At 41.8% G+C, this 16081-nt stretch overlaps 1 protein-coding gene across 1 annotated transcript in view; it reads left to right on the forward strand.

Annotated features, from left to right (window-relative positions):
- The first annotated feature begins 104 nt into the window (after positions 1 to 104).
- Hsf5 (heat shock transcription factor 5) overlaps positions 105 to 16081 on the forward strand; it is a 47041-nt gene continuing 31064 nt past the window's right edge. Inside the window, 4 exon segments of the mRNA XM_027426328.2 lie at positions 105 to 1135; positions 1137 to 1309; positions 1312 to 1605; positions 8040 to 8414. Coding sequence (XP_027282129.1) covers positions 654 to 1135; positions 1137 to 1309; positions 1312 to 1605; positions 8040 to 8414 — 1324 coding nt within the window. The 5' untranslated portion in view covers positions 105 to 653.

A 16081-nucleotide genomic window follows, 5' to 3' on the forward strand; every position in this document is an offset into this window, starting at 1 on the left:
TTGGAATTGAACCTATGGCTCAAGGGTAAAAGCACTCCACCCGCTGGATTAGATCCCCAGCCCCAGTGACTGTTGTGCACTGCGTACTCCCAAGCTAGAGGCAGGAGGATGAAGGCCAGTTTGAGGCCAGCCTGGGCCATATAGCAAAAACAAACTCATCTGAGCCCTCTCATGTTTGGGTTTGTTGACTATCTATGGGATTTATTCTGTAGGATTCTATCCCCTTTCAAGTGAGGTTCATTTTGCTTTATTGTCTGGGAGATCATAGCTGGTCAGCAAGCACATAGAATTGTCCTATCTTCTCTTTATTCCCTTCTGCCAGTACCGTGGGCTTTGTCTAATTTGAAGTCGTTTTTGGGGGGAATTTTTTTAAAAAAATATATAACAATGCTACTATGTTACAAAATGAATTACTGTACTCTGGTTACTGTACCTAAACCCCTCCCCATCATTTTTATTTGGAGAGAGCAGCAATTCGACTGTTAGGAAAGACTATGGAGTGAGCCCCCTGTTCTCAGGAACCACTTGGCCGTGTATCACCTAGGCACACTCCACGTTCTGAATCCCCTGGGCCATCCTGCCCTGCCGAAGCCCCTCCGATCTTGCTAAGGTAAACTGGGCCTCTTTCTCCTCAGGAACCACAATTCTCTAGTATGCTGCCTTCCGGGGGACCCGACAGAGAGGGGCAGGTTCTGGAAGGCCCGCGAAGGTGGCCCCAGTGTCCTGCCATCACCGTGGCAGGCGTGCGCCCCGCTGAGGGGGAGGGCGGGCTCGCGCCCCGTTGGCCACCACGCGGCGGGAACTCGAGGCCCCATTGGCCGCACCGGAGGGCGTGCGGGGACTCGTGCGCCAACGGTCCGGGCCTCGGCGGCCGGGCGCTGGCAGGAGGGGGCAGGGCGCAGCGAAGGCCCGGGGGATCGAGAACGGTGGGAGAGCCAGGCTCGGCGGGGCGAGGCCCAGGGCCCGGGCGGGCGATGGAGGAGGCGCTGCTGTCCACCCCCATCAACCCCAACAACTTCCCCGCCAAGCTGTGGCGGCTGGTGAACAGCCCTCGGTACCGCTCCATCCGCTGGGACGGCCGTGGCGAGGGGCTGCTCATCGACCAGCCGCTCTTCGAGGCCGAGCTGCTCAGCCCGCGGGCCGGGGGCCGGGGGCGCGGGGGGAGCCGGGAGCAGCGGCGGGGGCGGCGGCAGCGGCGTCGGGGCGGCCGGGGCCGAGCCCGAGCTCTTCAAAACCACCAACTTCACCAGCTTCATCCGCCAGCTCAACCTCTACGGCTTCCGCAAGGTGGTGCTGGGTGGGCCGGGGGCGGCGGGCCCGGGCCAGGGCCTGGGGCTGGCGGGCCGGCGGGCGACGGGCCACTCCACCACTTCCACAGCCCTCACTTCCGTCGCGACCAGCCTCAGCTGCTCGTTCACCTCAAGAGGCTCACCAGCGCCAACAAGGCCAAGCTGGCGGCCGGACTGGAGGTGCCCTGTCGCCCGCCCAACCGCTTCCAGCGGCTCCTCATCACGTCAGCCTCCGCCTCTGCCTCAGCATCCACCTCCCCGTTGCAGCATCAGGACCCGCCGCCCCAGCCCGCAGGGCCCCGGCCAGAGCAGCATGGTGAGTGTGTGCCATCTGGATCCTTGCTCCCCATCATGCATGTGGGTGGCAGGGAGTGAGCACCATTTCTGCACAACCCCAGGACTAGGTCACATCACCTGCATCTGCATTTTCTCTGGCAAGAGTCCATAAGCATCCCCTGGTCTGTGTGTAGCCGCAAAAAGGACATAGACTTTAGGTTTGCTTTCCATTCTTCTCCAAGAGAGTGACCATTTACTTCTTCTGCCTAGGCTCTCCAATAAGTAGTCGTTTATCCAAGCACCAGGTGGGAAGGGCCTCCATTGTCAGAAGAACAGGCACTCTGCAGGCGCCAGTGTGAAGGAACAAAGTCACCGACAAGAAAACTTAAGGCATTAACCCAACCAAGGGAAAGGGGAACAGACAGGTCCCTCAAGTGGAGATTTGACCTTGAAGGGACATGCCACCTTCCACCTATTAACACATCTGAAAAATCATCCAAGTATTAATGAAAACAGTCATATTTAAGATTCCAAATAAAGTATAGGGTGGTAGACCTTATATATCTAAGGAGCAAGCTTTGTCCCAGTAAAGACTCAATTCACTAATATTTCTGTCACAGCTAATTAGAGCTTGAGATGTTACTGTTGGACAAACTTAAAGCAAAGTAGCTAAAGACAACAAAACAAAACAAAACAAAAAAACCCACAAAAACTAGATGTCAAGACTTAGTTTAAAAGGATTTTAGAAAGCATGCATTTATAGTTTATTGATTTTTCAATATTCCTGTTCATTCAAGATGGGGGCGCTGTGTGAATATTTATTGAAAAATTTAGAAACCTTTGGTCAGTTATTTCATGGACTTGATTTGAGGTGCACTCCCACACACAGGGGAGGGCAGTGCTGTTTCCTTGCTCTATAGAGGCCACAACAGACAGCTGTATCAAGGAAGCAAAAGGATACACTAATCTGGATTTGGGTTCTTTTTTCCCCCCACCTTCATCTAGAAGAGTAATAAAAACATTTTCAGACTGTTAGCGTGGTTAACCATAAAGAAGTCTGGGTTATTTTTGAAGCATGGAAAAAAAAATTAAGTGTACAAATAACAATATGGTCCCTTTAATCTAGGCCCAGTACTGAAACAATACCAATACTGCATTTGGAATTTGGAAGATTAGAGCCTAGGTTTTCTGTCTGTGGAGTTTGGAAGATAAGGAACCTAGGGTAGAGTTCTAGTCACAAGCTGAGAAAGTAACAGTGGCATAGGAATGTTCTAAAGGAATTCTAAAGGAAAAGTGAGCTGCCTCCATGTGGTGATGTTTGATTTAGCCAGGGAATCAAAGTGGAGAAAGACAGTGGAGACAGTCCCATGGAATATGTTTCCAGGAGACTAGCTCGGGTTGTTTGTTCATTTTGTTTTGTTTTTCAAGTCTTAATTATAGAGGGCATAAGGAGAAAAGACAGGGAAATAACATTCTTAGGACAAGTTCTCTTTAGTTGTATTCTTTTTGTTGGTGTTTAAAATCACGTATGTTTACTTATTTGTGTATACTTGAGCACACACGCTCTTGAGGTATGGCATGTGTGTGAAGGTCACAGGACAACAACTTGTTATGAGTCCACTCTCTTCACCTGGGGATCAAACTCAAGTCATCAGGCTTTGTGGCGAGCACCTTTACCAAGTGAGCCCTTTTGTCTGTTATCTTGTTTCCCAGTTGTATTCATAAGGCCAGTGTGCAACTCATTTAAGCATTTTAAAGATTATTTATTGAACAGGGCATGTTTTTTGAGTGCATGGGGTGTGTGTGTTTTCAGGCATCTATTTTCTCCCTGTTGTGTACAGAAGGATGTTATCCATTGCCTATACTTAGTGCAGTAGGTAATTGTGTTACTGCCTCAGGTGTAATGTAATTCTTTTGTAGTTTCAGGGATACTGTTGCAGTTTGTTTTGTGTGCCAAGGTCCTTGGCACTGCTAATTTTCCTCACCGCCATTTTAATTTTAGGGTACAAGGTCTTGGTATGTAGTCTAGGTTGATTTTGCAGTCCTCCCAACTCAACCTCCCAAGAGCTAGTATTATAGGCATGGGCCCCACTGCCAGGCTTCCCACACCTAATTTTTATTTTACTTTAACTTGCCTCACTTATATGACTGCTGCTTCCTGCCTTCCAAATTGTAGAATGGTCTATTTTAGGGCCTTGTCTTCTAATTTAGATCAACTAAGTTAAGAATATACTTGATAAAAGGGTGAAGAGTAAGGGTTTTTTTTTTTTTTCCTTTTTTGCTACTCCATTTATGTTATTTTTGTTTTCACTGGCAATATATAACATTTGTTATACTGGTCAAAGTGAAGTTTAAAGTCTGGGAAGCAGATACTCTTGTGTGGACATATAAGCTCTTCATAAGCAAATGTGAGAATTCTCTGTTGGAAATAGTTTGGTTTCATTTCCATAAAAGGAATAGAATCCTTTTTAAAAAAAGATTTTATTTATTATGTATACAACATTGTTTCCATGTATATCTGTATACCAGAAGAGGGCACCAGATCTCATAAGGGATGGTTGTGAGCCACAACATGGATGCTGGGAATTGAATTCAGGTCCTCTGGAAGAGCAGCCATAGCTCTTAACCTCTGAGCCATGTTTCCAGCACAAGGAATAGAATCTTTACAATTGAAAATCCATCATGCCCCACATATCCAGAATTCTGAATTCAAATATTGTCAAATATCCCTTAAAGATGTCCTGAAGACACAAATCTGATGGTTTATAAAGTTGGTCAGAGAAAGCCCTGTTAGCTAACCCTTAAAGGAGAAAAAGTGAGCTAATCATGTCTTTGTTCTTTTTTTTTGGTTTTTCGAGACAGGGTTTCTCTGTGGCTTTTGAGGCTGTCTTGGAACTAGCTCATGTAGACCAGGCTGGTCTCGAACTCACAGAGACCCACCTGCCTCTGCCTCCCAAGTGGGGATTAAAGGCATGCGCCACCAATGTCCGGCTCGTGTCATTGTTCTTTAAGAAACAAGTTTAAGTGATGACCTTCCACCCAGTTCTTTGACATTTTCATCGTTTTGTATTTTGATCATATTCATCCCTCCCTCCTCCCTCCTCCCTCCTCCCTCCCCCTGACTCTTTCCAGGTCCACTCCTACCAACTTCATGTCCTCATATATATAAATATATATAAAACTGAGCCTATAATTAAACTAATTAATTTACTTTAGTTTTTTTGAGACAGGGCTTCTTGTATAGCCCTGACTGTCCTGGCACTAGCTCTGTAGACCAAGCTGGCCTCGAACTCACAAAGATCCACCTGCCTCTGCCTTCTGAACTCTGGGATAAAAGGTGTGCACCACCACCACCCTGCTCTGGGTCTATTTTATACTGCTCTGGTACTCCTGGGTGTGTGGAGTCATCCAGTGGAGCATGATTTACCCACTAGGGGCCACACCCTTAAATAAAACTGACTCTCCTTTCCCTAGAAGCCATCAACTGTCAATAGCTTCTGTCAGTAGTGAGGAATGACCTAATTCTGACAGTATTCTTTTTTTTTTTTTCAATTTTTTTGAGACAGGGTTTCTCTGTGTAGCCCTGGCTGTTCAGGAACTCACTCACATTATGTTACCAGCATCTAAAATAGATAATTGTCCATTACTCAGAGTTTATCACCTGAGAACTGGAATTATTTTATTTATTTATTTATATATTTATTTATTTATTTATTGAGACAAGGTTTCTCTGTGTAGCCTGGCTATTCTGGAAATGACTCTGTAGATCAGGCTGGCCTGGAACTCACAGAGATCCACCTGCGTCTGCCTCTTTGAGTGCTGGGATTAAAGGTGTCCACCACCACCGCCTGGCTCAGAATTAATTAACTTATTTATTTATTTATTGCTGTTTCAAGACAGGGTTTCTTATTTTATTTTATTTTATCAGTTCAAATTAGGAGCAGCTTGCTTCAATCCCTTCTCCCTCTCCCTCACCGACCCCCCAACATCCCACCTGCCCCTACCCACCCCCCCTCCACTCCCCAGGCAGGGTAAGGCCCTCAAAAGGGGCTCCCCAAAGTCTACCACATCATCCTGGGCCAGGCCTAGGCCCTTGCAAGACAGGGTTCCTTTGTGTAGCTTTGGAGCCTGCCCTAGAACTCACTCTGTAGACCAGGCTGGCCTCGAACTCACAGAGATTCTGCCTCTGCCTCCCATGTGCTGGGATTAAAGGCGTGAGCCACCACCGCCTAGCTCAGACTTTATTTTTTAGTTCAGATTTAAACTACATTTTTGGAACCCAATTTAGAGATTTAGCAGCCTATCCCTGGAAATTCCAGAAGGTTTAGTGGGCAACATGTAGTTTGGGCATGTAAATCATCCAAGGAGAAATCAAGTAGGGCATGGGGGTAGTTGGGATGCTCAGTAACACCTGTTGTGAAAAGTACATGTTTCTTTAGGAAAAGCAGAACTGTCAGTGGGGAGTGCAAAGACATGAATGTAAGAAACTGTTTGGCAAGCAGCATCATAAGAGCTGGGCTTTGTGCTTCAGAGGAAAGCTTGAGGTTTTTGTTTTGTTTTGGCAGTACTAGAGATCAAACCCAGAGCTTCACACATGCTAGGCAAGTTCCCTATCGCTGAGACGTAGCTCCAGCCAAGAAAAGATCTATCATCTGAATACTTTTGGTCTTCTAAACTAAGATTTTTTTTGTCTTCATTAGAGACCTTGATTTCCCAGGCTCCAGATTTTATGTTGTTATTATTCATGTTGTTAGTATTCATGTGTGTGTTTACTAATTCTTGGTGTTATTGTTTTATTTGCTAGGGAAATTAGTTGCCATGAAAATAGAATGGGAGATGTGTAATGTATTGAATGGTTTATAATTATTTGAATGGGTAGATATTTGAGTGACATCTTTCAACATGTAGCTTAGCACTGAAGTCACACACAAATTAAGTTTTGCCTTTAATAAAGATTAGCTCAATAAAGTAAATTGCTTAATAAGATGATTAGTTTAAGAAAGCATGTTGAAAGGAAATTGTGAACCACATACATAATTAGTAGGTAATAATCTGCTTCTGAATAAATTAGTTTGTTTTTTACATTCAAGAATTACAGTCCATAAAGTAAATCTAGGCTATAATATTTATAGCTATCCTTTCTCATTACAGCCTTTTGTCCTTTTCCTCTCATGTTTCTATCTGGTTAGATAAGGAACAACAAATGCTTGTGTCAGAGCCTCTGAGATTAGATATCTGAAGTTTTAATCAGTACTTCCTATGATGCATGTGAAAGTCAAGCATTTGAAGGCCACTGATATCTGGGAAAGTTCTCTATTAGAGACTAAAGAAGAAGAAAGATTCAGGCCTTGTACCATAGCTCAGTGGGTCAAGTGCTTGCCTAGCATAAGCAAATCATATGCAAGGGTTTGATCCCCAGACCTGAAAAGAGAGAAGAATTCATGAAAAAGGATTGCTTGCTTCATTGATTGAAAAGATGAAGAAGGGCTGGAGAGATGGCTCAGAGATTAGGAGTACTGGCTGCTCTTCCAGAGGTCCTGAGTTCAATTCCCAGCAACCACATGGTGGCTCACAGCAATCTATAATGAAATTTGGTGCCCTCTTCTGGTGTGTGTATACATAATAAATAAATCTCAGAAAGAAAGAAAGAAAGAAAGAAAGAAAGAAAGAAAGAAAGAAAGAAAGAAAGAAAGAAAGTAGATGTAAGTTATCAAGCCTGACTTTTCTATTAGGATTTTTTTCTTTTTGTTAAGCGGAGTGTGGTGGCCTTTGATCCTAGCACTCAGTTGTCTGAGGCAGAATAATTGCTTGAATGCTTCACTTAAACCTGGGCTATGTAGTGAGTAATCAGGCCATGTTAGGACAACATAGCAAGACTATCTTCAAAAATTAACTACATAAATAAATATAAAATAAAATATGTCAACGGGCCAGTGAATTCTGAATTTGATCTCCCATAACCCTCTTGGTAGAGGGGAGAACTAACTCCTGCAAATTGTCCTGACAGCCACATGCATGCTGTGGCAGCCATGCTCAAACAATAAGTGAATAATTAATGTTGCAATAAAGAAATAAACATAAAAGTAATTAGGAGGGGGAAAAGGGCACGATATATCTTTGTGGTTCATTTATGAATTCTTACTTGCTTTGAACATTTCTTTTATGTGTGTAGTAGAGCAATACTTTCCTACTTATTAAAGTTCCTGTCTTAAACGAATGCATGGAAAACTTGTAGTTTTGATCTAATTTGAACACTAGCAGTTAGCCACTTTACCTTTTATGACAGTTATGTTGAGAATCACCAAGAGTTGGTTATTCTATTAGTACTGTATTCTGAATTTTTTTTTGCTCAATTCAAGGTTCTGTTGTGTAAAAAATAGCTGGTAGGTGACCAGCTGCATAGTTTTGACCTTTGGTTTACTGTCTGATGGTGTATTGTAAAGTTTGTAAATGTGTTCTTCCTCTTTTATGCAGGACCAGTGGCTGTAGGACAATTTCACCGGTCATTCCGGCGAGATAATTTGTCTCCTTATTCCTACGTATCAACTTCTTCCCACAACCACAGCACTTTCCCTCTGAAAGGTTTAGATCGAACCCCGATTCCTCCTAGAACATGGCAGAACTCCATTGGAATGCACCCTGGACAAGTGGAGACATCTCCCACTTTTTCAGAAAAAGGGGTTCCATTTCCTGTGCTGCAGAGATTTCCAACCGAGGTCACTTATACGCTGCAGCCCAGTGCCACATCTGTACACGTTCAACAAGGTCCTCAAACAATGGTCAGCTCCTCCCAAAAATATAGTAACTACACACCCTCGGCGCAGTACTCCCAAGCCTACTATCCAACAGGTAGGAGACATTCAAGTTCATAGTTTATAAGAATATCTATCTTTGTGTGCTTAATAGGAATATTCATTTAAAAAATGTCAATGACTTCTTAACCAGATGAATTTTTCAACATTATATAGTGATTAGGAGCTGGAGAGGTGGCTCAGTGGTTCAGAGAGTATATTGTTCTTACAGAGGACCCTAGCACCCATGTCAGGTGGCTCACAACTGCCTTTAACTTCAGCTCCAGGGGAGCCAATGCCTCTGGTCTTCACTAGTACCTGCACTCCTATGCACATATCTTACCCCCACATCCCTAATTAAACAAAAAATAAATCTTTCATATGTAATACACATATAAGGTTTCACCTGTTCTTAAGGATTTTGAGAATCTGTTACTACATAAAAGTGTATATTTTCAGCCAGGCAGTAATGGTGTATGCCTTTGATCCCAGCACATGGGAGGCAGAGGCCAGCCTGGTCTATACAGTGAGTTCTGGACAGGCTCCAAAGCTACAGAGAGAAACCCTATCTCAAAAAAAGGTATATATTTTCAGTGAAATGAAAATTCTATATCCTCAGAGTGTATTCTAGTTCTGAAATTAAGATTTAATATCCCAGGAGGCTGAAGAGATGGCTCACTGAGCACTGGCTGCTTTTCCAGAGAACCTAGGTTCAATTCTCAACACTCACATGACAGCTCACAACTGTCTGTAACTCCAGTTTCAGGGGAATCTGACACGCATACAGACAAAACACTAATGCACATAAAAAAGAGAAATTTAGTGCCCTGGAACCTTACTTTTATTCTACTATTGTTGTAATGTTTACTTCAGTTTGTTTTTAAGATAGATTTTTATTTCACAAATGAGATTACCTCATAATCAAATCATTTCAATATGTTGGTAATGAAGCTTAATAAGAGCACCTACTCTTTGAAAATTAAATCCTTAAAGTGTGATGAATAGTAGAACCTTGCACCATTCTCCCCAGCCAACTAAGAACTTAGGAGTAACAGACAAACTGACAACTGTAGCTGTAACTTCAACCAAGGACATTGAGGACAGGCTGGTAGATTCCAAGACACTAGGGCATCTTCCAGTAATTGCTATGGCTTCTTGGAAAAAAATTTAGTATTTTTAAATCCTTTTTGCAAGACAGTATTATTTCATTCAAATTACATTCTACTTTGTAGAAACACTGTAGCAGTGGTGTGTTTCAGTGAGTTCAGTGTTTTGACATCAAGACAAAATTCACCCGCAATGACCACACAGTACAGTTACATACCAAAAAATTAGAAAGTTCTCCTAATGTTTTTTTTATTTTATTTTTTTAGCTTATATATATATATATATATATATATATATATATATGTATGTATGTATGTATATGTATATATTTATATTTATATAAAAAGAGTAATAATGGCAATATGTTGTGCATCAATAGCAGCAACAGCTTTTCCAGGTTCTGTAGTCCTTTGAACAAAATTGTAGAGACATCCAGCACACTCCATTTTTAAAAAAACCAAAAAACAAACAAAAACAAAAAACAAACAAACAACATTCTCCTAATGTTTTAAGAAAATTTATAATTTTGTGTGTGTGTTATTCATAGCCAGCCTTGGCTGTATGTGGCCTGTGGCCATCGGTTGGACAAGCCTGCACAGTGAGGCAATAGACATAAGACAAGAGTCAAAGCTTTCAGAGAAGACCAGAAAGAGAAGGAAGAAGACATTTTCTTTCCTTTATGAATTAAGAATCTGAGAGCATTGATTTTTGTCAGTTTTGCAGATATAGAAAGAATCTCTGAAAGGGTTTTCTAGGCCATTTTAACAAAATAAGAAAAAGGAATTAAATAATCTGTTGGCATTTAAAATTGTAAATGTGGTGGCTGTTCTGTTTGTGATATTATTGCTTTCTAACATCTAAATATGTGGTTTTTCTATTGACTCATTGCATTTTACCTGATGTACATTTCAAAGGTATTTTTCTACTTTCACTAAGTATTCAAGTTGAATCCAATTGTGGATGTTTACAGCTACTGCACCTCTGGTGATGGGGCTGAGAATGAAAAGGAGAGTAAATATGACTTAATATTTTAATTGTTTTGCCTATTAGTAAAAGCTGAAAGATTTATATGGTCTGACAAGAAACCAGAGTACCACTTTTACCCATTAGAATTTTTAAAATTTAGGCTGGGCATTGGTGGCGCACACCTTTTAAGTCCCAGTACTCGGGAGGCAGAGGCAGGTGGATCTCTGTGAGTTCAAGACCAGCCTGGTCTACAAGAGCTAGTTCCAGGACAGCCTCCAGAGCCACAGAGAAACCCTGTCTCCAAAAAACAAAAACAAAAAACAAAAAAAATTTAAAACTTAGTCTTATATAGAAAATGATTAAGCTCTAATATTTTTCCAGATTTTCAGCTGCTTCTTTGAAGAAAAAAAATCTGTGCTATCTTTAAAAGTAGAAGATGGTTAAATTCGCCGGGCGTTGGTGGCACACGCCTTTAATCCCAGCACCCGGGAGGCAGAGGCAGGTGGATCTCTGTGAGTTCGAGACCAGCCTGGTCTACAAGAGCTAGTTCCAGGACAGCCTCCAAAGACACAGAGAAACCCTGTCTCGAAACCCCCCCCCCAAAAAAAGATGGTTAAATTCATGTTTATTAGTTATCTATCTTAAATATAGCAACAAATAGTTTTTTGTACTGGTGAGTTGAATCCAATATTTTTTCTTTTAAAGATGTGATTTATTTATTTTTTAGCAATAGCTATCTGTAACAACTGGATCATATGCTGACTTTATTAACATACTTGCTTATAAACATGAGTGAACTGATTCTTACCCAGTGAATGTATAAATCTATTTTAATAAACAAATCAGGCATTGCTAGCTAAGTTATTTTGGCTGCATTCTATGTATGTATAACATATATGTAGATAGATAGATACATAGATAGATAGATAGATGCAGAATATATATATATTAAAAACTATATACATAGAAATATAGAGTGAGTCCTGGCAGTCCTGGAACTCACTGTTTAGACCAGGCTGGTCTTGAACTCAGAGAGCTGCCTGCCTCTGCCTCCCAATTGCTGGGACTAAAGGTGTATACCACCACTGCCTGGCTATATACTTTCCTTTTCTTTTTCTTTTTTTTTTTTCAAAGCTTTTATCTATTTAGTATACAGTGTTCTGCCTGCACACCAGAGGAAGGCACCAGATCTCATTATAGATGGTTGTGAGCCACCATGTGGTTGCTGGGAATTGAACTCTAGACCTCAGGAAGAGTAGTCAGTGCTCTTAATCTCTGAGCCATCTCTTCAGCCCCTCCTTTTCTTTTCTTTTCTTTTTTCTTTTTTTTTTTTTTTTGGTTTTTCGAGATAGGGCTTCTCTTTTTAGCTTTGGAGCCTACCCTGGCACTCAATCCACAGAGATCCACCTACCTCTGCCTCCCAAGTGCTGGGGTTAAAGGAGTGTACCACCACTGCCTGGCAGCCTCTCCTTTTCTTAAAACACTGAAGATTTGCTTCTTGTGGGTCTGGAAACAGGTCTCAGCAGCTAAGAGTATTGACTGCTCTTGAAAAGAACTTGGGTTCAATTCCTAGAACTCACATGGTGGTTCACAACCATTTGTAACTCTAGTTTCAGAGGATCTGACAACCTCTTCTGACCTCCACAGGCACCAAGCATGTACGTGGAACACACACATACATGCAGGCAAAATATTCATTCATATTAAAACAAATAAACGTAAAAGAAAAGCTTCTTGGGAGTTAAAATTTGGACTGTGCAGGGAAATGTAGACATCTTTCCTATTGGACTGTTAGACATGACAGCTTGTGTGCTGTAATCCTGCAACATTGAGGAACAGATGAATATAATATGGGAGTTTTTAAATTGGAAAATATACTTGGAGTTGTAAGCAATCTTCATTAAAACTCCTAGTTCTGCATTCTATGAGAACCATTTACATATTGTTAGAAAATGTTACAGTTGATAATGTTCATTCTTTGGATCAGTAGTATTTGTTAAATCATTTATTTGGGGTGGTATTAAAAAACTTTATTTTTCGCTAGGCATTGGTGGCAGATGCTTTTAATCCCAGTAATCAGGAGGCAGAGACAGGAGAATCTGTGAGTTTGAGGCCAGCCTGGTCTACAGAGTAAGTTCCCGGACAGCCAGGGCTACACAGAGAAACCCTGTTTTGAAAAACGAAAACCCCAAAAAACAACAAAAAACCTTTATCGTCAAGCTGGGTATGGTGGTGCACACCTTTATCCCAGCATGGGCAGTCAGGCCAGTTCAAGGCCAGTCAGGGCTACACAGAAAAACCCTATCTCGAAAAACCAAAACAAAAACACCTTTCTTTTAGCTTGATTCTGAATTTGTAAATTAATGCTTGTCTGCAAGAGTTCTAGATAAGAGTGTAGAAGGGGACATTCAGAGCAAGGAGGGAGTGCTATGTGGCTTAGTGATGGCCTTCTTGCCTAGCACCTATGAGGCCCCGGCTCCAGCCCAGCACGGAAGAGTTGAAGCACAAGTAAGAGCTGCTGTCATTTGGGGTAGTTCACTGCACATTGTGTTGTTTGCATTTTGTTTTGTCAGCATTTAAGGAGGATAATTTGAAATGACTAAGAAGTTTCTGAAATTATAAGAATAATAAAAGTCTCATGACAGCTTCTCCACTCAATCTTAGCCAAAAGGCTGAGAAGTGCTTGTGATGGCTTCTCGTACATGATAGGAAGTGAGTGAAAATATTTGCACATTCTGAAGCACTTTATAAATAGAGCTGTATTGTTAAATATAAGCTGTCTGCTGTGGAAAAGAGAGTTCCACAAAAACACTGTGCATTTGCCTAACTTCTCTACATAGAGTGAAGGATACAAAATACCAAGCCATATAATCACCACTTATGAGAACCTGCTAATGAACAGTGTTATGAACAGCCTTCTCAAGCAAAGGCAAGACAGTCCCTACCACATCTGGGTAGGTTACAACACAAAGACTGAGAAGTGATCGTAGTCTAGTCTCTTCAAAACAAACTCTTGTGAGCTGAGGCTCAGATAAAATTTTAATAGAAAACTAAAGTTATGCAAATCAGTTGTGAGGCGCTGGGAAGATGGCTTGATGGTTAAGAGCACTGGCTGTATTTGCAGAGGACTTGGGTTCAGTTCCCAACATCCACTCAGTGGCTCACAGTCATTTCTAATTCCAATTCCAGGAGTTCTGATGTCCTTTTCTGGCTTCAGTAGCCAAGGGAAAAAGCTGTGTGTTTTTAACTCTAGCATTCAGGAGGCAGAGGCAGTCATGTCTCTGAGTTCAAGACCACCCTGGTCTACATAGTGAGTTCTGGGACAGCCAGGGACTCTATTTCAAAATAAACAAATTGATAAATAAAATAATTTGGGTAAAAAATACACTTGGGCCGGTCGGTAGTGGCACACGCCTTTTTTTTTTTTTTTTTTTTTTTTTTTTTTTTTGAGACAGGGTTTCTCTGTGTAGCTTTGGAGCCTATCCTGGCACTCGCTCTAGAGACCAGGCTGGCCATGAACTCACAAAAATCCACCTGCCTCTGCCTCCAAGTGCTGGGATTAAAGAAGTGAGCCACCAACGCCTGGCGGCACACGCCTTTAAATCCCAGCACTCAGGAGGCAGAGGCAGGCAAATCTCTATGAGTTCGAGACCACCCTGGTCTACAAGAGCTAGTCCAGGGCAGCCTCCAGAGCTACAGAGAGACCCTGTTTCGAAACCGCCCCCCCCCCAAAAATATACTTGGATTTGGCCTCTTTAAATAGTATGGCTACCAAAATTTCATAATTTCTATAGTAAAGCCGAATCCAGGAACTAAAACATGCCATCAACCTGTCTACAACCTGTCTAATAAAATGATCATCAGAATCTTTTTACATTTGTCCCTCTTTTGGAGTACTAATTTTCCTTGCCTGGCACATTTTTAAATTCATAATTCTTCAAAGACAAACTGTTGTATCTGGTGTTTGTTGATTCTGTCTTGAATCTAACCCCTCTGTTATTTTCAGTACGATACTACAATCTCCCTCTTTTGTAGAAAATGTTCATTTTAGGCTTTTAAATTTTACTTATTTTTACTATGTATTTAAATATACCTAATATTCATTCATCCATATTTACCTATCAAGTTCTGTGTTAAGGATTTTTTTTCTTGACTAACATGCTGAATTGGCTCAAAATCAACTTTGTCTTCTTTTCAAAATTATTTCTTTCCTTTCTGTGTGTATGTATGTGGTGTGTGTGTGCATGTGTGTATTCAAATGTGTTGTGGGTGACTGTGCATGTATGTGCACATGAATACAAAGGACAAATGTGATGCTGGGGTTTTCTTGATCACTGTCCACTTTATTTACTGAGGCAAGGTCTCCCATGATTGGCCAGTACAGATGTCAGCATGTGAGGACCTTCTGTTTCTGCCTACTGACTATGGCTGTTATGTGGAACTAACAATCCACACTCTGGTCCTGGGCTTCATGCTTGTGCTGAAAGTGCTTCAGCCCCCAAAGTTATATTTGTAAGGTCAAATGTGAGGATTAACAGATTATAACTGTGCTTAATCTCATTGTAAAATGGATACCTATGACCAGGCACTGTTCTAAGGACTTTCCAAATATTAATTCGTTTAATTCTCAGACTTCCTTAGAAGATTGTTTTTTGTCATTTTATAGATAGGGAAACTGAGGCACAACTAAGTAACAACTAAGTTGTTACAGTAAGTAATAACTGATGGAGAAGCCCAGCCCAGCCTGACTTAGTTTTTTATTTTTATTTTTTGTTGCCTACCTACATTCTTAGAAGAGAAGCTCTCCCACCACACATGCACTGAGTGTGTGTGTGTGTGTATGTGTGTGTGTGTGTGTGTGTGTGTTGTTGTTGTTGTTGTTGTTGTTGCTTTTGTTTTGCTGTATTTCTCTTTTAGGGGAAATCTGGTATTTCTTTCTGCCAGAGTTAGCTCTTGTCAGGTGCGGTAGACAAGGAAGAAGTTGATGGAGAGATGTACCCTTGTTTGCTGCTGGTGGCATTGCGACTGCTCTGGGTTATTAGTTCATTCTACCTGAAGAAAGGGAACATGCTCTAGATGTTAGAGTGAGAAGGCCAAATTGGGAGCTCAGGGTAGTGTAGCTGCTTTTAATGGTTTCAGTGTCCTTTCCTCTTCGCCTAGTCCTTGATTATAATGGACCCTTGGTAAATATTCCGTTGAGTGCCGTGGACTGGTTCTAGTTCATTTACTCATCTGATGTGGCCATTAATGGGTTAACATAATTCTCAATTTCTCATCCTATAAGGAGGCCATAATAGTTTGGGTCAGAAACTGAATAATACCCATAAATAGGTTTTGACTAACATGCAAAGGATAAAATAACTTTAGCCATATGGTAGTACACACCTGTAATCTCAGCACTTGAGGTGTAGAGGCACTTGGTTCTGGAATTGAAGGGCAGCCTGGGACACATGAGACCCTGTCTCAAAAACCAAACACACACACACACACACACACACACACAGACACAGGGGGGAGGCATACATGTATACACACAGGCACACATGTACACACACACACACACACACACACACACACGAAGGATAAGAGAGCTGGGGAGATGGTTCAGTCAGTATTGCTACACAAGCAAGAGGACCTGGGTTTGGACACCCA

This window comes from Cricetulus griseus, chromosome 7 (assembly GCF_003668045.3).
Source record: "Cricetulus griseus strain 17A/GY chromosome 7, alternate assembly CriGri-PICRH-1.0, whole genome shotgun sequence".
Lineage (NCBI taxonomy): Eukaryota > Metazoa > Chordata > Mammalia > Rodentia > Cricetidae > Cricetulus > Cricetulus griseus.